The following is a 23,183-nucleotide window of genomic DNA, read 5'->3' on the forward strand; positions in this document are numbered from 1 at the left end:
TTGAAGAAAGATTTAGGGATGTTAACTAATTGTATTGGGTTGTGAGTTAATAATTAAAAATTCATTGTAATAGTAAATTCGTGGATTTAATGGTCACAACATTAACATTAACAGTAGTTAAAAAGAATAGAAACCGGTTACTAGTGTAGACATTTTCATATTTAAGCTTTTTAAAAAATCATTAAAGATAATTATAATCGTCTACGAATAAAATAAAAAATAAGATGATAATTGGTGGCTAGGGAATGATTTAAATTTGATTAGGATTAATCCCATAGATTAATTATTTGTTCTTTATGGGATCTCGCATTTATTGATTAATGGTTTTTAAAGAATCAGAGATGATAATAAGAATGTGTCTGCGCTTGTGGTCATAGCAATATAATTAATATTCTAATAATAGTCCTCCAAAGCACGCACGAAGGCGTCATAATAAAACTAAGGAACACGATGACGTATCACAAAACGGCTTTATTTAAAGGATACATATAACAAAGGAGACAAGAAACAAACACAAGACCACTGACAATGGAGTGATGACATGATGAGAAGGCTTTTTAGTTGTTGGTGGGAGGTGGCTTCTTGCCGTAGCCCATCATGTCGCCTATGGTCGGCTTCTTGCTGTTTCCCTTTGATGGATTGGTTCCATTATCATCAGAGACATTTGTCCTTCCATAACCCATATAATTTCCTATGCAGCTTTTCCTCTTTGATGCATTATTTCCATTATCATTATCTTTGGAAGCATACGGGGTTTCATAACCCATGTGATCTCCAATGCATTTTGATGCATTTTTTCCATTTTCCTTACTCTTATTTTTGTTGTTATCAGAAACATACATTGTTCCATAACCTAAATAATCTCCGATGCACTTTTTTCCCTTGGAATTGTTTGAAGAACTCATCCTGCATAAATATTAGCCTTTGATCCACAGTTATATAAGATGAACCAGCTCGAAATGACAGGATAAGCTTTAACACACCCATGTAGATATATGGCTGGGAACTGAACAATTAAAAGATACACAGTTATATCAATGAATGTGAATGATACGATTGATGGTCAAATATTCTCGGATATCACGGCATATATTGGTACTTTGTAGGTGAGTGATTATTTATTTGATTAAAAAATATTAAGGCAAAGGTCAAATTCCCAGATATAGTAGGCCAGCCTCTCATATGGCCTATCCCGCCGCCTTTGGTCATGCAACACTTCGTCGTCTCCGTTAACAAAACTACCAGCGGGTGACAGAGCAGCTAGTGATTTTCATTACTCTGTCCTCTCATTCACTGACCTCCGACTCTCTCTGACTCTTTTCTCCGAGTCCGCGAGTGTCACCTCCCCCTCACTGTCTCCCTCTCTAATCTTCTCTCTCTTGTCCTACCACCTCCCTCACTGTCTCCCTCCCTAATCTTCTCTCTCTTCTCCGAATCTGACTGTCACCTCCCTGACGTCTCTCTCACACGCTCTCTCTCACCTTCTCTCTCTTCTTCGAATCACACAGTCACCTCCGTCACGTCTCTCTCCCTCACGGACACTCTCTTCTCCAACCACCTCCCTCACACACTTTCCTCTTCTCTCTCTTCTCCAAGCCTCACCTCACTCTCTCTCTCTCTCTTCTCTCCAATCACCTCCTACCCTCAGTATCTCTCTCTGCAAGGTTCTCTTTCTTCTCCGACTCTCACCTCCCGTATTCTCTCTCTCTCTCTGTCTCTCTACAATCTTGTCTGATTCAGAGAAACCAACTTTCCGATCCAAGAATATCATAATGTTGGGTCTTCATTTTTTTTTTTTGTCATGCAAAGCGAAACGATTTTCCGCATGTAGCACAAGTAATTATAGCACAAAATGACGCGATGAACCCACTCCCTATTGTCTCTTCTCCAAGTCTCGCCTCCCTTATCTCTCTCCCTTCAATCTTCACTTTCTATCTACGGGGCGACATGACGTGATCCAAACCGACCAAGAATTGGGGAGATCAATCGAGAGGAAATTAGAGGATCAAAACCAAAAAGGCCAAACCAAAGCAAAGATTGTCCATACACAGAGCTCTGTTCGTCACGTGCTCATTTTTGGCCAACCCAGGAGGCTGTAAACCTGAGGCAGAGCTCAGAAAGAGCTTGAAGAGGAAGCAGCAGCAGGAGGAGGAGAAGTAGGAGGACAAGAAGGAGGCGAAGACGGTGGCCAAAAGATGAATTCACAGTCACAGGGTTCAATTCGGTGCTCCTTTGGCAACCGGATCCTGACACCACGTGTATGACCTCCAAAACTATCGCCGTCAAATCTCCTATGCCTAACTACTGCTATATCCAGAGACCACTGCATCCTCCTCCTCGTCCTCCTTCACCGCCGCCATGTCTGCCATCGCCACAGCTTGGTTCAATGCTTCTTCCTCATGGCTGCGCTGTCAACATGGGGCATGAACCTCGCGAACTCACCTGACCCTCCTTGATGGACAACCCAGTAGGCCGTAGAACAAGAGGTAGAGGTCAGAAATAGCTTGAAGGAGAGGAGGAGGAGGAGGAAGGGATCGGATGAAGAAGACGACGACGATGAAGAGGAAGAAGAAGAGGGCTGGCCGGAGGAGGAGGAGGAGAAAGACAACGACGACCAAGAAGAAGGAGGAGGGAGGAGATGAAGATAAAGGGGAAGAGGAAGAAGAAGGAGAAGAGGGCTGGCCAAAGGAGGAGGAGGAGGACATCGACGAAGAAGAGGAAGAAAGGAGGAGGAGGAGGAGGAGGAGGAGGCTTGCCAGAGGAGTTGGAGGAGGAGGAGGAGAAAGACAAGGACGACCAAGAAGGAGGAGGAGGGAGGAGATGAAGATAAAGGGCCATGAACCCCGCGAAATTGCCTGGCCAAAATAGGAAGAGGAGAAAGGCTGGCAAAAAGCCAGCGTCACAGGAATTCATCCGGGGCGTCTCTTTGGCAACCGGATCTTGTTAGCACAAGCTTCGGCCCCAAAACCATTGCCGTCAAATTAATATGGGAAATTATATCATGAAATGATATGATGATGCAGATATGATATTTGGTTATTATATGTATATATATGCAAGGAACTTACAGACTTTACCTGTAGGGCGGAGACTGGGGAAGTGACGCTGGCCGAGGATTGCTTGGAACTTGTAAACGCCGATGACCTAAAAGTACTGAGAGCTTAACATTGCGTATACCAAATATTTAGATTCAAGAGTCTGTGTCACAGTGATATGAATATATATACAGAAAAGTGGGAGTTGGGGGCGGCAATTGCAAGCGGGAACAAGACCAGAGAAAAAGTAGGTTACTCCACAATGTGGGGACATGAAACATGAAGAAGAAAAGTCACCATATTTTATTTAAGGGTATACTTACCTCTAATGCCTTGTTGGCACCTGAACCTCTTATCTCCTCTTTAGCAGTCTTTGTCTTCCGTCTCACTCCTTTCTCTCCATTACATAATGGAAGAAAAAGGAATGAGGCAGAAGACAAACACTGTTAGTTAAAAAGAGCTATTGAAGAGGAAATGATTATAGACCCAACACACACACACACACCCCTATATATCTATATATAGCTTCATTTTCTTTTTTGAATAAAAAGGCGAGCACGAAGTTTGAGACAAGCTCTAGAGGTCCAGTTCTCCTCCACAGTCCACTCCATACCTCAAGTATTTTTCTTTTTTTTTTTCCTTTTATTTCTCTCTGACCCAGGAAAGAGCAGAATCATGTTATTCCCTCAACGCTCTTACCTGTCTGTCTCCACCGACTGACCAAGCCCTTTCTTTTCCCTATTTCCCCAAAATCCTAATCCTCTCTCTCTCTCTCTCTCTCTCTCTCTCCGTGAATTCAACCAGTCCAAAAGTTGTAGCAACGAGATTTGTCATTGGCAATATTGGAATGCATCAAGCGTAATTTGGACGTTGTTAATGCCGTGTATAATGAGAGGCTAAAGTGATTAAATCAGTATAGGCAGGATTTAACAAAAAAAAAAAAGATGTGCAATATATCTCACAGTAGAATGAACATCCAAAAACATTCGGGACCAAATTTTCAAAAAAAAAAAAAACATAACCTGTCAAATATGAAAGGGAAAAAGTACGATACGCCCAAAAACTCACCTTGATTAGAATTATCTTATTCCCTTCCTTCCTTCAATTTTTCTCTCTCACTCTTTCTGTCCCTCCTTTTCCCTTGTTCAAATTTTCTGCCCCTTCTTTTCCTCCTCTTGCAGTTCTTGCTATCCTTTTATAGACCCTGTTAGGGTTTTTTTTAATCAATGACCCGATTATATCAAATCCAAACCTTAATAATTTTTATTTGACTTTTGCTTTCATTGTTTGAGATTCAAATAAACGAATTTAATTTGATAGGGCCATAATTGTGGAGATTTGGAGGTAGCAGAAAAGGAAAATATATTTTTAATTTGATTTCTGAAGATATTTTTTTATGTTTTATTATAAAAAACCCATTCTTCATTTTATTCATTTAATTTTATTATATTTTTTAATTTATTTTTATTTTACATATGGAAACAGGATAAATTAAATAACTGATGTCAGAGAGTCAAATTAATAACAACATAATATCTGAGGGACTCTAGCTAACTTTAAGATAACAAGAATATATACCTTCAATGTACGGGACTAGACAGAATTGAATCAGTATAACTTTAACTTTGTCATGCCTTCTATTGTAACTCTTGAACGTTTCATCGACTATCCCATCAAGCAATGTGCATTTGATCACGTTACCCCTGATTAAAAATCAACTCACGTTCCTAAAAATAGATATTAAACAAAGAATTCCGGAACATTAAAAGATATCAGAAGTTATGCAGCAATATGCCTCAGATCTCTGAGAAAAAATTTCAACTTTGATCTGAACCCTTCTTCTCTCTCATAAACTTTGCATTTTTTTTTTCTCAGATCATCAACAATTCCAATGACGTCTGAATTCAAATGTCTCAAACTCACTATTATATGCTGTGGGTACATGGGAAGGCCAAAAAACTACAACCATACCGTAATACAAACTAACCTCTGAGATATTTTTTTTCCCTCATCGTTCTCTTCAGAAATTTGTAGAGAGGAATGCTTTCATCCGCATTGTAAGGGATGTCGTCATCCTCATTCGTTAATATCTCACTATTGCGTTTGAATCTTATAACAAAGGGATGTCAACAGTGAAGTCTGGATAATCCTCTGCCAAATCAAAATCCTTAAAGTAATATCGTCTGCCTTCCTTTATCAGTCAACAATATATATATATATATATATATATATATCCCTTATTTCCTAAAGAAAATGAAAGGAGAAATTCTTAGATAAACCGGATGCACCACATCATTTATGATCTGTTTAATTAAAATGTCTCAATTTATTTAAATAAAATTTTATGTGATATTATTTTAATTAATTTTATTCTTAATAGAATTTATATTTAATTTTTTATCTTTCTTGACTCTACTATAATTAATATCAGAATCAATTTATATTTAATGATATTTAAATATTGTATTTTTATTGAACAGAATACAAATGACGTGACACATCTAGTCTAACTAAAAATTTCTCAATTGAGGGTTAATTTGAATTCAATTTATTCATCAGCCAACAATATATCGCCTTAGAAAGAGGAAGCCACCCGAATTTTAATAAATCATTAATTGAACAAAATTTTTTGGATGTTTTAATTGTCATGATTTGATCAATACTATTGAATTGGTGCAATTTTCCTTGAGCTATTGTTATAATAATAATTTACTTCCGTGCAATGCAAAGGGATCTTCGGTGGAACGGACTTTCCACATGGGACTCATCACGGGTAATGAGAGCACGACGGGCATCAATGGACCACATACTAGTATCTTTGTTTTGTGTGTGTGTGTGTGTGTGTGTAGCCAGTTCATCGCCAGTGCTACCTTCTTGAATGTAAAGAGATTATTGAACAGAGATTGGAATATTAGACCACAGTACAGATCAAAGGATGCAAATATGATTGCTGATGCGCTTGCAAAGGAAGCACTCTCACTTGCTGCTGGGTTTTGCTTTCTCGATATTGCTCCTCAATTTGTGAGGACACTTGTTAACAATGATTGTATGGGATTAAATTCCCCCTAGTTAGACTTTGTGATTTTGGCTTCGGCCCCTTTTATTACCCAAAAAAAAAAACCAAGGCTTATTTGATTGTATTATTATTACTCTTAATCACTGGTAATTGCCATTATTAACTAATTTTTTATTCTAAAATTATTTTAAAATTAATATAATTTTTTTAAAAACAATTTTTAAGAATTAGTTTATAAAATAATTTTTTTAAAAAATGGGAACAAAATAAAACAAGTCCTGTATGTCTTGGCCTATCACAAAGTTCCTTGATTTACGAAACCTCCCCTTCATCAACTTATCTTGCCCGCACTGTATCTCACTGAGAGTTAAGTTAGGTTCAAATTAAAGTCCCATTTCACAATTACAATTATAAATCAGTCGGAATAGTACAATTTGCTACATATTTTTTTAATGTATGATTACTGTTCTAGCCCAGAATTTTCTCGAATACTGAAATCAGAAGATCAATGCGGGGGTTCAAATTGTTGTTTTTAATTATATGTTTTTTGATATAATTTAAAAAAAATATATATATATATATATAATTTGTTTATTTTGTTTATTTGGTCACATTGAACCAAAAACAACTTTTTTAGGGTTAAAACACCCGTATTTCAGCCTAACTTTTTTTAAATCTAATTATCATATTTTTAGTATTTCAAAAATTATAATTTACAAAAAAAGCACAAACCTTTTTGACAGCACGACAATTAAATAATGCTAGTATAATTCTTCACATAACTTGTATGTGTACGTGGAAGAGTCCAAAAGCAAACGCCTTGTTCCTTTACATGGTGTCGCCGCTGGGTCCCACACTAGTGTAAAGAAGTGAGAATAATCGGCTTGCTTATTTTAGATAAGTATCTTGGCGGGATCGCTTCAGTTAACAACTATAAACCGTATGGTCTTTTTTTATCTTTTATCAACATATATAAATCAGATGGTCTACCAACTGCTTTCTTTTATTATTGATGGGAATATTTGGATATTTTGAAATTTTTTTAGGGATATTAACTAATTGTATTGGGTTGTGAGTTAATAATTAAAAATTCATTGTAATAGTAAATTCGTGGATTTAATGGTCACAACATTAACATTAACAGTAGTTAAAAAGGAGAGAAACCCGTTACTAGCGTAGAGATTTTGATATTTAAGCTTTTAAAATAATCATTAAAAATAATTTACAATCGCCTACAAATAAAATTTTTAAAAAAATGATGATAATTGGTAGATAGGGGATGATTTTAATTTGATTAGGATTAATCCCATAGATTAATTATTCGTTCTTTATGGGATCTCGCATTTATTGATTAATCGTTTTTCCAGAATCAGAGATGATAATAAGAATGTGTCTGTGCTTGTGGTAATAGCAATATAATTAATATTCTATCAATAATCCTCCAAAACACACAGGAAGGCGTCATAGCAAAACTAAGGAACCCGATGAAGTATCACATAATGGCTTTATTTAAAGGATACATATAGCAAAGGAGACAAGAAATGGTGAGAAGGCTTTTTAGTTGTTGGTTGGCGCTCATCAGGTCGCCCATTTCATCTTGCCAGTCACATGTCACGTGTAATGAAATCTCTGAAAATCCTGAGTTGGTCCCACTTTTATGACGATCAAACTTGAATTTAAATTTTATGATTATTTTTAATATAAACATTGAATTTCTGTATCATTTAAATAATTTAAATCTACGTCAATTATCTTAAATTCATATTCCAGTTAAAATTAATAAGTGGATAAATTTTATTTAAATTATTAATATAAATTTTAAAAAAATAAGATGTTATAAGCATTCAATACTTGCAATTATCAAATTTTAATCCATCAAACTCGTATGGAGAAAATCATTTTTCCCGAGAAGATCCCTGGTTCCACTGGCCGCTGGACGCCATGCCCCGCAAAAACTCACAAAGGGATCTTCGGTAGAACCGACTTGCCACATGGGATCCACCCTGCGGGCGACGCGAGAGAGAGAGAGACACAACCAGACCACCTTTAAGGGCTGTTCTTTGCAGCTTTGTTGTCACTTACCAAATTCCTATGAGGAATTTCTTTGAGAATATGACAGGGAAAAGAGAGAGAGAGAGAAAATGTTCTGTTTTCTGTTGGTGTAGGAACTGTCACATTGCACTTTTAGATTATTGTTTTGTCAAACCTTTCATCTTTGTCCATAAATTGCTTGCAGTTGAGTGGAAATCCCATAAATATGCTCTTTGCCTTCCCATTGCTCAAATTAACCAATTTTACTGCCGTGCAAAAGTTCTTATTCTTCATTCATCATGTGATGTTAGCAAGTTTCCTGTCGCTGTAGAAACTCAGGCATCATATCAATGGCAAATCAAATTAAATCATAAAAATAATTAATAGTAGATTTTTATGTTATGCAATGAACAGACTGGTGTTAAACTAGTGGAGATATTGATTTACAGTTCGCTGGTCTGCCCACCAATGAGCAATTGATTATGTATATATACACAAATTAACAATAGCAAACAAATGCTAATAAATTTTAAACATTCAGTAAGTGGTGATACAAAAACATTATCAATCATGAATAGGATGCCCAAGCAATCCAAATACGATGAAGAACCTGGCAAGATATATATATATATATATATATAATTATATAAAATTTTCTTGTTACAATTTGTGTTTCCCATGGGAGTCTTCTCTGGAAGCTTGCAGCAACACATGCTTCCTCTTTCCATTACATGTTCTTTTTCACCTAATTTATTTTTTGAAAAATAAATAAGAACGGTTAAATATTTTCTAAAAAAAATTTAAACATTAAAAGTACCACCAAAATAAGCACCATAATGAAGATCTTGACCTCTGAATGGCCACATCCAGGTCCACCAGTTGGAGACGACAATAAGCTCTGAAACTAAGAGAGCTTTCTGTGAATATGTAATAAGATGGCAAACTGTTCTTGGATTGAAAGTTGTTACTGTCTGAAGTCGAGGTCTCCATGGAATCAAAAAACAAAAACTCGAAGGAGAGAAAAAACAAAAGGAAGAATTGGCTATTTTTTATCTTTGGGTAGGTTGGTTTGTGACTGAATTAAAATCATGGTGTCATGCAATTTACGTAACCTTCCTCACTTGGTGGGATAAAGTTTTGTCCTATTGCTATTTTTCCATATCAGCTGGACTAAGACCATAGATGGATCCTGTGGTTTATATTTTTGAACTGTGGCTTTGTTCTTTAGTGCAATTGCCAAAACCAAAATTGTTGCAAAAGGAATGTGCAATCTAAATGATGCTACGATTTCAGAAGCGCAGGAATGTAATTTGGCATGTCATGTAAAACGCTAAAATCAGTAAGAAACTGATGTGATGACATGAAAAAATGAAAATATATTGAACTTTGAAACAACAGGGAATGGAGGAAGGAGGATTTCTCTTGAATGTGGAGACTGATAGAATACTTTCTGATAAAATGTACTTTTCTTGATCAAACAATATAAGGACCCTGATTTTGCGAGTCAAATAGACTGCCCTTTTCATTTCTTAATTCTTGAGTGCAGCTGAGACACCGATTTCACTTTTCCCTTTCAGTAGATGGGATCAGATGGGAAAGGAAATTGTAATTGCTCCTCTAATGATGTTAACCTTTCTTCTTTTTTGAAGCTTAAACCTGTCTGTATGAGCGCATATTTTGAATTATTGATTATAACAGAATAATTGAACCATTTGTCACTTGCCAACTTGTTTGCAGAGCTTATATTATCTATACAAATGATTCAATTATAGTATGTGTGTGAAGGAAACTGCGTTTTTGGTTCCTTAATTGACCGCAGAAAAAGATATCAAACTAATTTCAGTGAGGCAATTCCTTGAGTTTAATCACTCCAGAGATTGAGTTTCCCACAGTTAGGTATGCATCTCAAGATTTTCACTATTTCACTTCAACAATTCATTGATTGAGTTATAATTATAGGCCAAGAAACCAAAAAGGATAGAGCTGAAGAAAATGGGGATGATGATTATGAGATTCACTTGTAGAAGTTGGGGTTTTTTTTTTTTTTTTGGCATACGCTCTTCTTTCCATTTTAAATTTAAATTAAGAGCAGTTCAATCATTTATTGTATAAATTTATTTTCATTTTTGTCTCAAATGCTAGCAATGTATTATCATATTTTTTTTGTCTTGAATTTTAATTAAATTGTTAATAATGTTCAATATATATTGAAATTATCCCTAAAAAATTTCATTTATTGCATGCTATTAAAAGCCAACCCAAAAGTTGGACTAGTAAATTGGTAAACCAGTCTTTTAATTGATATGATTAACAGTCTTGGACACAGGTTGAATTTTGTATTTTTTTTATTCCTTTGCTGTGAAACGAAAATGCTTGAAAAACCCATGAGTAATGAGCAATTGTTCTGATATATGCAATAAGATGTTCATGATTAATAAAAACCCATGAAAATGCTTGAAAAATAAATTTATAACATATATTTTTTATTTAATATAATATTGATAACTCGTTAATCTTGAAGGAACAAGTTATGAAAAATATCATAAATTAGGTTTTAAAAAATTAAAAATATATATATATATATATATATATATAAGAACAAGTGATATTCGAATATGTATCAAAGAATAAGTGGCTAAAGTATATTTTTCATTCTCTAATTTTTGAGTTCATAATTGATTGGGTTTGACATGTATACACACTAATTCATTCACTTTTTGTAATTATATATAGAATAAATTCAGTCACCAGGGATTCACTTTTTTTTTTTTTGCCTTAAATTTCTTGAGGAAAAATTACTAGAATACACTTTTTATTTAGAAAAATGCAGTGATGCTGATCAAACGAGAAGCGAAGCATTGTTTATTTGGGACCTGACCGGCGCCTCTCTCTCTTTTATTCTTTCCAGTGCTCACTGGGATTTTGTTTCTATTTTTTATTTTTCATTTTTTGTATTTTTTTTATTTTGTCTCCAAAGGTGGGAGCCAAATGTGAAGTGCAAAAGATTGTTCGGAGGCAGATCCTCCTCATCATTCTTTCTCATTTTCTTCTCCTCGCATCTTCACCCTTAGATAAAAAAAATGAATAATTTAAATCTAATTATTTTATAAAATAATTATCATTATATTACATTAAAAAATAAACAAATAAATTTTAACATGCACAGTTTATAAGTACAATAAAATAAATAAATAAAATTAATTTATAATTCTTAATAATAGCATACAGCCATAAGGTGTATACTGTATTGGTTAAATTTTAACAGTTTAAATTTTTATTTATTTATTTTTATATAGCATTATGATAATTTTTTTTGTAAAACAATTAAATCTAAACCATTCATTTTATTATTTAAAGAGGAGATGGGATGAGGAGGAAAAAAAAAAACAGAGAAAGGGGACGACGAGAGGATCCGGACCCTTTTCCATGCTTTTCTACTATTTATTCATTAGTTAAAAACAAAGACTAGAATTTTTTTTGGGAGAATTACATCACAAGACTTAGGAAAAAATTTATTCACAAAAAAGAACTAATACAAAATAAATTATTATTAAAACAAAAATATTGACCTATTTTTTTAATAGAACTTATTATCAGTCTTTATTTATGAATAAATTTCCTAACAAGTCCTTGAATGTGATTTTTTTTTTTTTTTAAAGAGAGAGAGAGGGCGAGAGGGTGGGGGCAGAGGAGGAGAGAACTTTATAATTAAGCTGCTATTAATGCTGAAGAAGAGATACACCTAGCGTTTAAAAATGGAGTTCTTGGACTCAACTTTGGAACTATTATATGGTGCCAACCATGTGCTAACATTTGAACCATTTAAATTTAAAAGTTTTTTATTTTATTAAAATAAAAATTATAAAATTTTAATGAATCTATTTTATTTCCAATCTCAACAATATAAATTTAACTTAAATGATCCAATTAAATATTAAATTTTTTATTTTTTTATAAATTAATTATTCAAATATATTCTGTACAGTTTATATTTAATATTAAAATGTCTTAAAAAATTTTATTTTCGTAGTATAAGATAAAAATAAAGATAATCTTTAAATTGACACTTTAAAAAAAAATTTTTTAGAAAAATATTGTGAGTTAAAAATTGTAAATCCAGACTATCCATATTACATTTTGATAGTAAGTTTGTAAAAGTTTGAAATTTTTAATATTAAATTGAATCATCCAGATTAGGTCTTTGTCATCCATATTAATGATTAAATAGATTTATTAAATTTTTTATAATTTTCATTTTAATAAAAATAAAAAATAAAACTTTTAAATTTGGACGGTCAAAATTTTAATCACTTCCCTATGCAGTACTAAGTAAAATGCTGGATTAATTTTGAGGATTTTTTTCTAAGTCATAGTTTTTAAAAAAAAAATATAACTATGTAGAATTAAATTAAATCTTTTAAGACATTTTTTCAACTTAACATATTATAAGTATCTTAATGTTATATAAATTTTGTTAGAACAAAAATATACAAACTTAATTCAATTTTTGGAGTGTCTAGGAATAAAAATGTTGGATAGAATTTAAAATAGAAAACCAGAAGAAGAAGAGGACAAAAAAGGGGAGAGCAAGCAAAAAAGAAAAAAAATTTGGGCCACGGGAAATACCAACCCAAAACGATATGGCCCACGTCTTGAATTTTAAAAACCCACACCCACTTCAAAAATTCAATTCCGTTTCTTCCCACACGGCGTCTTTCCTCTTCCTCCTGAAACAGTGCGCCTCACAAGCGAAAACAAAGCATGCGTCCGAGAGAGGGAGAGTTCAATAGGGTAATCTTCATTATAAGATATACTTTGAGGATAATTTGAATCTTTTTAAGATTAAGTAAATTTTTTAAAATTTTTTCTAAGTCTCTTTTCTACCTTATTTTCTGAATTCTTTACTGTGAAAGAATTAGAGCTTCTACATTTTCAAATTTTGGATAGTTCTATCTGATTAGTTTGAGTCTAAATATATTAATGGAGTTAGATCAAGCGTTTAATCAATTTCAATTTGTTCAAATGTTTGATTTGAAGAACTTGAGGTTATGGTTTTGCGACAAAGTGGGGGGTTTGAGATGGTTAATTATATTCTAACCATTTCAATCCAAATTTAATGCTTGGATTATATTTATATATGTTGAAATTGAAGTTTGATCGATTTACAATTTTCAATTTGAATTTAATTGTGATTTTGAGTAATTTGAAGGAAATCAAATTTGAGGGAATTGAAAATTAAGTGAGTGGATAATGAGTTTGGTTAGGCTAACTGAACTTTAAATAAGTTAATGAAATCATTGAATATCAAAGGTTCCTAATACAATCAGTTTTGGAATTTTTGAAAGAAACAGGTAGGTAGAAAAAAAAATATTTATGGAAGAGAATTGATTATTTTAAATTGGCTAAATTATATATTAACTCTGATTTATTGACTGAAGGATTAGAGGTAAACATAATCTATAAAAATTCTTTTGCTTTTGTGGACTTCCTGACTGGGGCAATTTCATTTTTCGGCCAAGCGGCCCTTTCTTTTCCTATCAATCTCTGCGTTGAGAAATGGGCTTTGCATGGCCCAATATTAAAAGGCCCATTATTGCACAAATCTCTATCAAATCTCAATTCCCATGTGGCTGCTTGTGCCTCCTTCCTACCCTTTCTTCTCTCCCCAATCATTAATAGTTAATCCTCCTCTTGAAGTATTTTTGCTCTTGAAATATTTCTCAAGAAGCACCTAATACCTTAACATTTTTATTGAAACAATTTTACCCTTAAAGCTATTAAAATGGATTATTTTTGTTCTTTCTATCAAAATTCTAACATTAACCTGAAACATTGACTAGTTAAAAATTTGACGAAAAAGGTAAAAATACTTTGTTTTAATAACTTTAAGGGCAAAATTATTTTAACAAAAATGTTAGGGTACTAGGTACTCCTCAAGAAATACGTTCAAGATAAAAATGCACTTTAATCCCGATATAAAAAAAAAAACAAGTTCCTGCTGTGCGAACTTGACAAATAGACCTATTGTGATGCAGAAATAACCGTGCTTGCATTGATGCCTTCCACTTTAATAATACGGAGAATTTGCGGAAAAAAAAGTTCATTTCAAGAGAAATCAAGAAATAAGTTGAATAATTATTTCATATGTTAATCGTTATTTTAAGTGATAAGAATGTGATGAAATGTGAGTTAAAATTAAGGTACAGATCCTTTTTTGTACAGAAAAAATTCCTCCTTAGTTGATTCAAAAGACTAGAAACAATGTTGTTGCTCAAGAAAGTACAAAGAGAAATCCCTCAATTTTTCTTAATTACTGAAATTTGACAACATTACAATATTAGTCAATCTTCGCTGAGAGAGGTGTCCAACTATGCCTCAAACATGATTGCCTCTAATAGAAAAATATATGCAAACAATCAAACAACAAAAAACAAAAACAATTATTACTTTAAACATTTTATCAAAAGTTCTAATAGGTACTCTTAAATTCTAATCAACAATAGTTGTGAAAAGAAGAAGCAGAAGTAGCAGCTAAGTATGAGCAAGTTACATATGCCTAATTATAGTTGCACATTTAATCATATTTCGTCATGATATATTCAGATAGAGATATAAACATTCCAATCCAAAAAACCAAAAATACTTTGAATTTTCAATTTCACAGGAAAAATATAATTCAATTTTCATTATTTCGTAAACTCTTTTTGAAAAATTTAATTTGTATTGAGCAATACTTTTTTTTAATTATCATTTTCTCTATGTATTACATCAATATCAAACCACACTCTTATTTATTCTGCCAAAAAAAAAAGCATTTTGGATTGTTTATGTAACTTGGTTGCGACAGGCCGGGTGACAATTTCACTCTACCACTTGTCATATTTAATCCTGTGAAAGCTCCTGACTTATAATTTAACTGTATTATTTTCCACAATCCTTTAAGTTTAACTACGGACATCAGAGCTAACTAATTAAAAACCATAAGAAAAAGCATAGATTTCTAAATATGTGAATTAATTAAAAAAGAGTATGTTATTTTCCATAAAAGATTTACTTTTTTAAAATATATAAAACTCACATGAACTTTAAATCAGTTACATAAAATTTACTTATATTTAAAAGTTTAAAATTAACCTTGATAAAAAAATAATAGTAAAAAATAAAAGATTAAAGAGATTGATTTTAAATTTTTAAAGAAGAGAAACATTTCAAATAATTGACTCAAAATTTAATGAGCTTTGTATAGTTTAATTTATTTATACTAATAAAAACTTTTCATTAAGAATAATAAAGAGGGGCTTGTGTGCGTTCATGAAAAAAAATCAAGGAAGAATGATGTTAAAGTCCCACATAAAAAAATTAATTACTGTAAGGTCCATTGACAACTGAACTAAACTGTATTGACAACACAACACAGTTTAGTCAGTTGTCGATGGACCTTATAGTAATTAATTTTCTTGCGTGGGACCTAACTATAATTCTCCCAAAAATTAATGCATCATCACGTGATTCTCATCTTCTGGTCTTTTTGGTGTACGTGACGCGCGTCACTGCTTTCTCTTTTTGGCACAGAATAGGAGGGCTTTACGTTCTTCAATTATAACTTAGGAATATAATAATTTAGCCAACCAACTTCATATGTACTATAATTTTTTTTTTTAGGGGTTCGTGAACAGATGTGTTTTCTTTTTTTATTTGTTTCCGGGAAAAGTATCATTTTGTTTACTAGAACAGGGATTGAAAAATGTTCCTACTAACCAGTTAAATCATTGGCTGTAATTCCTATTTATAAAATAAGTTTATAATATTTATAATTTGACCCATAAATAAATTATAAATATTATCTTAACCTTTTCACATTAATTCCATCACAATTATACTCCTAAATCTTAAAACTTTAATATAAATATACCACTTTATTTAAATTTAATTAAATAATGATCATATATTTTTAAAATATATATTTGTATATATGTATGCATGTATGTGTGGCTCCATATTGGATTTTATTTCCAGCACAATACAAGACAAAACTGCAATCTAACTAAAGCAGGCATCGAAATAAACAAAACGTTTAATGGGGGAGGCCAGGTAGTTATGTTTGGTTCAGTTATTCATGATAGAAAGACATCAATTTGTCTATTATATACAAAGCCTGGCTTGTTGAGAGGGATTTATTAATATATATATACACACACACACACACATATATGCTAATAATTCAAGACGAGCTATTTTTTGAGTTACAGTTCTAATTATATACTCTCTTCGTTTTAAATTATAAGATATTTTTAAATAAAATTTTGCATACTAATAAACCTCATTAAATACATTTAATAACTTTATTTTTTTAAAATAAAAATATAAATTTTTAAAAATACTCATAATTTTTAATATATTGAAAAGAGAAATGATGAAAATTAATTATGGAGAGAGAAATGATAATATTAAAATTAGTACCTTTAATGAAACCTTAATATATTCAAAATATTTTATATTTTGGGACAGAGAAACTCTTCCAAAAATGCCCTAGTATTATAATATCGAAATATATATATAATACTCCCTCCAATCTTATTTATAAGGTACGTTTTAAAAAATTTATTTGGTCTTATTTATAAATTATGATGTAAATTTTTAGGTAATATTGGAAAAACAACTATGGTTCCTTACATTTTTTTGGGCAGTGTTTTAAGTTCATAAACTTTTATTTTTGATGTTTCAAGTCCCTCCAAGGAGGGACCTAGAATACCAAGATAAATGCATGGACTTATGACGAAATACGAGTAAAGTATAGGTATTTAAAGTTATATTTTTTCAATAATATTTGAAAAGTATTTTTAAAATTATTTTTCATGAGAGAAAAAAATAACATGATATCACTTGTTTAGATTTGTTACATAGGGCCATAGAGATATATTTAAAATTTTATATATTTTTATTTATTTTTTTATATTGATATTAATGAGGTTGGTAAAAATAATTTATAAAAAAATATGAAAAAATAATTATTACAAAAAAGAAAAAAGACCCACGGGGTACCGGGTAGAGGCACTAAAAACGTCCAAATCAAATAGTTCACGGAACTCCCAGTTTAGGTCTTAGGTATATATGCAAATTAATATATATAGGCCACAATCCAGGTGATCTTGACCTTCTTTTTTTTTTTAAAAAAAGTCAATATTATTAAATTAAAAGAAATAAATGCAGAAAAGCTTAATGAAAGATATGTGGTAAGCGACCAGATGTCTTCAAACATAGCTGACAAAGACTTTTTTGGACTATGGAATTTGAAGAAAAGACTACAACCGCAAGTGATCGTGACTAAAGGTGTTCACAGTACGGGACAGGATCGGGACACTCCCGTCTCGTGTCCCGTCCTGAAAAAAAATTCAGGACTGAATTTTGATCTCGTGTCCCGTCCTATCTCGAAAGTCATCCCGTCCCGTTAAGAATCGGGACGGGACCGGAACAAAATCGGGACGTCCCGCCGTCCCGATAAATGAAATAATATCGAAAAAAGATTTGGATAATAACGTTCATTAAAATTTTAAATTATATAATTTATTAAGTTTAAAATCAAAATAACACAAGTACATAAATAACAATAATTTAAAATCAATTATTGAATTATATTAATCACAACTACATATTATAATAAAAAATACAAGTGATCTTTATACTATAAGATTAGCAACAACAGGCAAGTCAAACACAACATCAAATAATTGTTCTTCTACTTTAGTGAAGATGTACTAAGCTAGTTACTCTTTTAAAAATAAGCAAGAAATATGTTATAAATAAAAGTTATTAAATAGATAGATATAAGAATAAATTATATTAATATAATTAATATATTATAAAAAAGATATCGCCATGTTTACTTCATGTTATTAAAATTATCAATATAAAAACACTTTTAGTTTTAAATAAGAATTATAAGTATTAAAATTATAATTGTTATAATTAATATAAGTATAAATTATATTAATATAATTAATATATTTAAAATAAAAAATAATATATATAATATTCGGGACGGGACGGGATGTCCTGATGGTAATCCCGTGTCCCGTCCCATCCCAAACTTCTATCCTATTCCGTCCCGTAAAGTCCCGTCTCTATTATTTTCGGGCCGGGACAAAACCTGTCCCGATATGATCGGGACGATATCGGATCAATCAGGACGGGTTCAAATTAAACATCCCTGATCATGACCAGCTGCCACCATTCATGCGGACACGAAAGAAATATATAAAATTGATTAAGGGATAATGTTAGAAGGTAACGTTCCTTTCTCTCTGTTTTTTATTTTTTTTAAACCGACTGACTTGTTAATATCGTTGTCGAGAAAGTCACGGAGATCAATATAAATATACTGTATACTTTTTTTATTAAAAAATATAAAATATTTTTAATTTAATTTTATCCTTCAATAAAATAATTATTTATTTTAAATTAACTATATCTTTTCATATTATTATTATTTAATAGAGTATTTTACTCTAAAATAAATATAAAGTGATTAAGTTAATAGGAATATTTTTTAAAAAATAATGATTATATTTTGAAAGATTAAAAATATTTTACATCTTTTAGCAAATATGTGTGTGAGTAAGTGTGTGTATAGGGTGGGGATCTGTCTTGATCAAATCAAGATTAATTTTTCCAAACAAAAAAAAATTCTTTTGAAGTTCACATAAAAACTTAATTTAATAATTTTAACAAAAAAAATAAAAATGTATTAAAATCATGTTTCCATTTTTATTACTTTTAATAAAATTTTTATATGTGTAAAAAATTATTTAGAAGCGTAATAATAACAAATATTTTGTTCTCATTTTGACCCTTAATATAGTAAGAGAATATGATATTTATTTATTTTTGTTGGTCTTGCAATTTTTTGAAATTTCTAGGTTTTATAAATAAAAGTTCTATTTTCTAACATGTTCGTTTACATGTAAATTAATTTTGTTTATGTATGTGATCATTTAATAAAAATATAAAAGTATCAAGAAAAGTTTTCATATTTAGCGTCAACCTTAAATAAAATTACCTTTAATAGAAAGATACTTTTAAGCAATAAAAAATATATAAAAATACTTAATCCGTTAAAAAAAACTTGGGACTTTAACATTTAGGAATTAACAAATCTAATGAATCAAAATATAAAAAGTCAATTCAAACAAAATAAATTATATAAATCTAATTTAAAATTGAGAAATATTATAAGAATCTAGAGGTTTATTTTTCCAAGACTATATCATAAGTTTGGAAGTTAAAAGATTTTTCAAGTCAACTGAAGATTCTTACCAATTGTTATTAAATATCAAAAAATTTTGACCTAATTTGTCTGGTTTCATAGGTCCAAAATATTTAACAAATACTCCTTCCGTCTCTATATATAAGATATTTTTTAAAAAAATTTTTATCTCTAAATATAAAAAGTTATCAGTATATCTTTTAATGAATAGACCATCATACTTCTATTATATTAGAAAGGAAAAAAGATAAGTATTCATAAATTTACTCAAAAAAAATTTATTTTTATTTATAATAATAATTAGGAATAAAATTAAAATATTAATGTGTTTTTAAGTAGGTAACTAATTTTTATTGGTTTGCGTAATTAAGTTAAAAACATATTATTGCTGGCCGGCGGCTGCTGCCTCGCTCTGTGCCTCTATCTTTCTTCTCAATCTCAAAATCGATGCTCGACAGTCGGCGCTCGATCTTCATCTTTCTTCACTAAATCCAAACCCTTAGCTCCGAGCCTTCGACTCCTGCTCATACTGCGTTAGTGCTGATGCTTATTAGTTCTGATTCAGTGGCTTTTGGTAAAGTTACTAATTAGAAATTTTGGATTTTATAAAAGTCTTGATTTTTTTTCTTATTAAGAAAATGATACGTAAAAATGATTTTTTTTGGGAAGTTACAAAAATAAGCCTCCATTCTGGTGAATGAAATCCACGTGAACAGAGATATGATTCATCACTTCAATTTTATCTCTTGGAAGCCTTACTTTCTTGTTCATATATGTGGCAATTTTGTCCAAGGTGTAAATGACGTTACTCAACCTATAAAAAAGTGAGTGATAGTGTGATTCATTACTTACATTGATTCTTTGCTACTTATTTTTACATTACAATAATTCATATACGCACACGCAGACACGCTGATGCGTATTCATACCATTGAACAGTGATAGTGTGATATTTATTACGATAATTTTGTTTGCATTGGTGTTATGTTTTTGTTTCTTTGTTTAGAATTTAGAAAGCTGAGCACTATCGCTAGCTATCCTTAACTGTATAAGAGGGGCTAATCTTCATTTATAAAATACATCTATTCCTGACATTCGACTCATGATGCAAGTAGATATGAACACCTTGACTTCTAATGAGCTTTTGATTTATGTTGACGGGGCTTTTGTGGGCTCTACGAACGCCAAGGGTTGTGGAGAACTAGTTAAGCATACCAAAAGAAATATCATTGAAGCTTTCATGCTCCGGTTATAGGAGGGCAATAGTCTAACAGCGAAACTATGGTCGTGCTATATGAGGCTTAAGAGAGCTTAGGATATCAAATACAAGAATGTCAAACTTCATAATGACTGTCACAATGCCTTATCTCTGTTAGGAGTTACTAATTATGAACTTCATGAGTATCGAGAGATTACTATAAAGATTCAATAACTACTTCAAAGAACTTGGCAGTTGATTTGATTTGCATTAGAAGGAAGTTTAACACCGAAGTTGATTTCTTAGTTAAACGTGCCTTATCGCTCCCTTTGGGACTCCACATAGTGGCTAGTGACTCTACTCCTTCGATCATGGAGGATTCTTAGTTTTCTTTTATTGCTATTTGTTTTTGTTTTTCTCTTGTATCAAAAAAAAGAAAGCTGAGCACTACCCAAACCCTTAAAGAAAATGTGTATGAAGGTGATGCTGAAATTAGAGCTACTCGCCTACCCCTAAGGTCCTAATGTTTTTTTTTTTTTTGTAAAAGGGGGTTGTTTGTCCAAAATGAGCTAGTTAGTCCACCCAGACCCATTTGTAGCCCAAGAAAAATAGGCTGAAACAATCACAAATCGGTATAGGATGGCTCAACCCATTTTAGACAAAACGAGATGGGACAGGCAGCCCAAGGGGTAATTTGTGACCCATCCCACCCGTTTATACCAAACATTGGCTAGCCTGTCTTTATAGCCAATTTGATTTTTTAAATAAATGGGTGGGTTTTAGCCCGCCCATTTTCACTAGGTACAGGCGGATTTGGCGGGTCGTGGGTTGTCTGTTTAACCCTAGATGGAGTGGAGGACGGTGAGGGTGTGTGATATAGGGAGGCAACGCTTCTTCAATAACATGTTCCTGTATGTGTCTGTCGTACATGTCGTAAAGTATTTTTAAGGGTTTAATTAAATGTCTTATAGACTTTTTGATTTTAATATTTAAGGACCAAAGATCTTCATTGTTACGTATTGGTTACTAGAAGAATTTGATCTTTAATTGTCTTTATCTGTGGCAGCGCGTGTCATTATTTAACAAAGTCGAAAATGACCACCAGTCGTCAACATCTGGGTGTGTTACAAATAAAATTTCAACTTTTTAAAGTATTGCTAAGAAACAAATAGTGTGTATATTACTTGTTATCTTAAAAGATGAACATGTAATATTTTACCAAAACAAATAAAGATAAAAAGAAAAAAATGACCTCTAATTTATAGATCTAGAAGTGCCTTTGATCCTTTTTTTTTTGGGTAATTTTTTAGTAATTTTATTGGGTTGTGTTAGTTCATAATTAGGAATTCATTATAATAATCAATTTGTGGATCTAATGGTCACCACATTAAAGTAGTTAAAGCCCATTCACCATCAACGTCAGGGATTAATGATTAATGAAATTAATATATATAATTTTAGTTATTAATAATCATAAATAATTTAAAAAATTGATTTGAAAAATTTGATTTAATTTGGCTTTTCTCCCATATTGGAAGTTGGAGATACAACCAAACGGCTCTTGATTTTTCAATTTCAGAACAAAAAAAGGTACACACTTTGGGGTTTAAACCCCCACCTTGCTCTAGAAAAGTGAAAAGGTATCTTTGTGGTACATGGTCCACTATCTTGATATGACTAACACAGTAATTTTAACTAACTACAATTAAGATATTTAATTATATAATCTAATCTAGCAATGAGTAATTCGGAAATTTTGACTCATGAATTGTACTCTGTTTGAAAAAATCTAGAATGTATTGAGCTATGCTTTTATATATATATTTATATAGTTGTGACAGGCGGACATCCACACCCTTCCACTTGTCATCCAAAATCGTCTGAAAAATCCTGGCTTATTTAATTGGATTATTATTTTTCATAATGCTTTAACTACGGACACCAGAGTTAATAACTAATTAAAACCATAAGGAAAAATATAGATTTCTAAATATGTAAATTGACTAAGAAAGGTAGCGTTACAGTTACGCACAGCAAATGGGAGAATCGTATTTTGTACTGATCGCATGAGCGTCTCAGTCCCAATTATTACAAAGATACAAGCACGAACAAAAAGGAAAATGTAATATATATATATATATATATATATATAAAAGCCTACGCATAAATAAAAATATAAATTTATAAAAAATATTTTTTATTTAATATAATTTTAAATCTGCATACTTAATCATTACTCTATAATCTCAATTTTTTTCCACTTGAAGTTGAAAGTAATATTGAAAAAGCATAATTAATAAAATCTTATTTTAGTAAAATTATTTTATATTTTGAGATATTGAAATATTCCCTCAGTCCTTATATACTCCTCTGGTCATATTTATAGGGTAGAGAGAGAGAATTTATTTTAATTCTATTTTTAAAATACCTCAATGATTATTATGTTTATCTTTATCATTTTTCCCCATTAAATGTTGAGAAGTTTATTAAATGAGATTTAAGATTTTCCTTGATTATGGTAAATATGTTATAAGTCACTTATAAATAGGACTACATAGAGTATATATAAAGTGTTTTTAACTGAATCTTACATACTAATAAAAGTTTGTTATTTAGTTGAAAGCATATAAAATCACAACA

General features: G+C 31.3%; 1 protein-coding gene across 1 annotated transcript; it reads right to left on the reverse strand.

The window, feature by feature from the left end:
• Window positions 1-411: 411 nt before the first annotated feature.
• On the reverse strand, window positions 412-3,176 carry LOC129319451 (uncharacterized). The gene is made up of 2 exons (XM_054964521.1): window positions 3,078-3,176; window positions 412-906 (listed from the first exon to the last, which is right to left on the reverse strand). The coding sequence occupies exon 2, from the start codon at window positions 903-905 to the stop codon at window positions 558-560; it is 348 nt and encodes a 115-aa protein (XP_054820496.1). The 5' UTR covers window position 906; window positions 3,078-3,176; the 3' UTR covers window positions 412-557.
• Between the last annotated feature and the right edge of the window lie 20,007 nt (window positions 3,177-23,183).

This window comes from Prosopis cineraria, unplaced genomic scaffold (genome assembly GCF_029017545.1).
Source record: "Prosopis cineraria cultivar Desert tree isolate PC_DT_omini unplaced genomic scaffold, ASM2901754v1 PC9, whole genome shotgun sequence".
Taxonomy (NCBI): domain Eukaryota; kingdom Viridiplantae; phylum Streptophyta; class Magnoliopsida; order Fabales; family Fabaceae; genus Prosopis; species Prosopis cineraria.

Bases quoted from the DNA above. Each gene is read 5' to 3' on its own strand.
- LOC129319451 (XM_054964521.1), bottom strand. From the start codon at position 905: ATGAGTTCTTCAAACAATTCCAAGGGAAAAAAGTGCATCGGAGATTAT.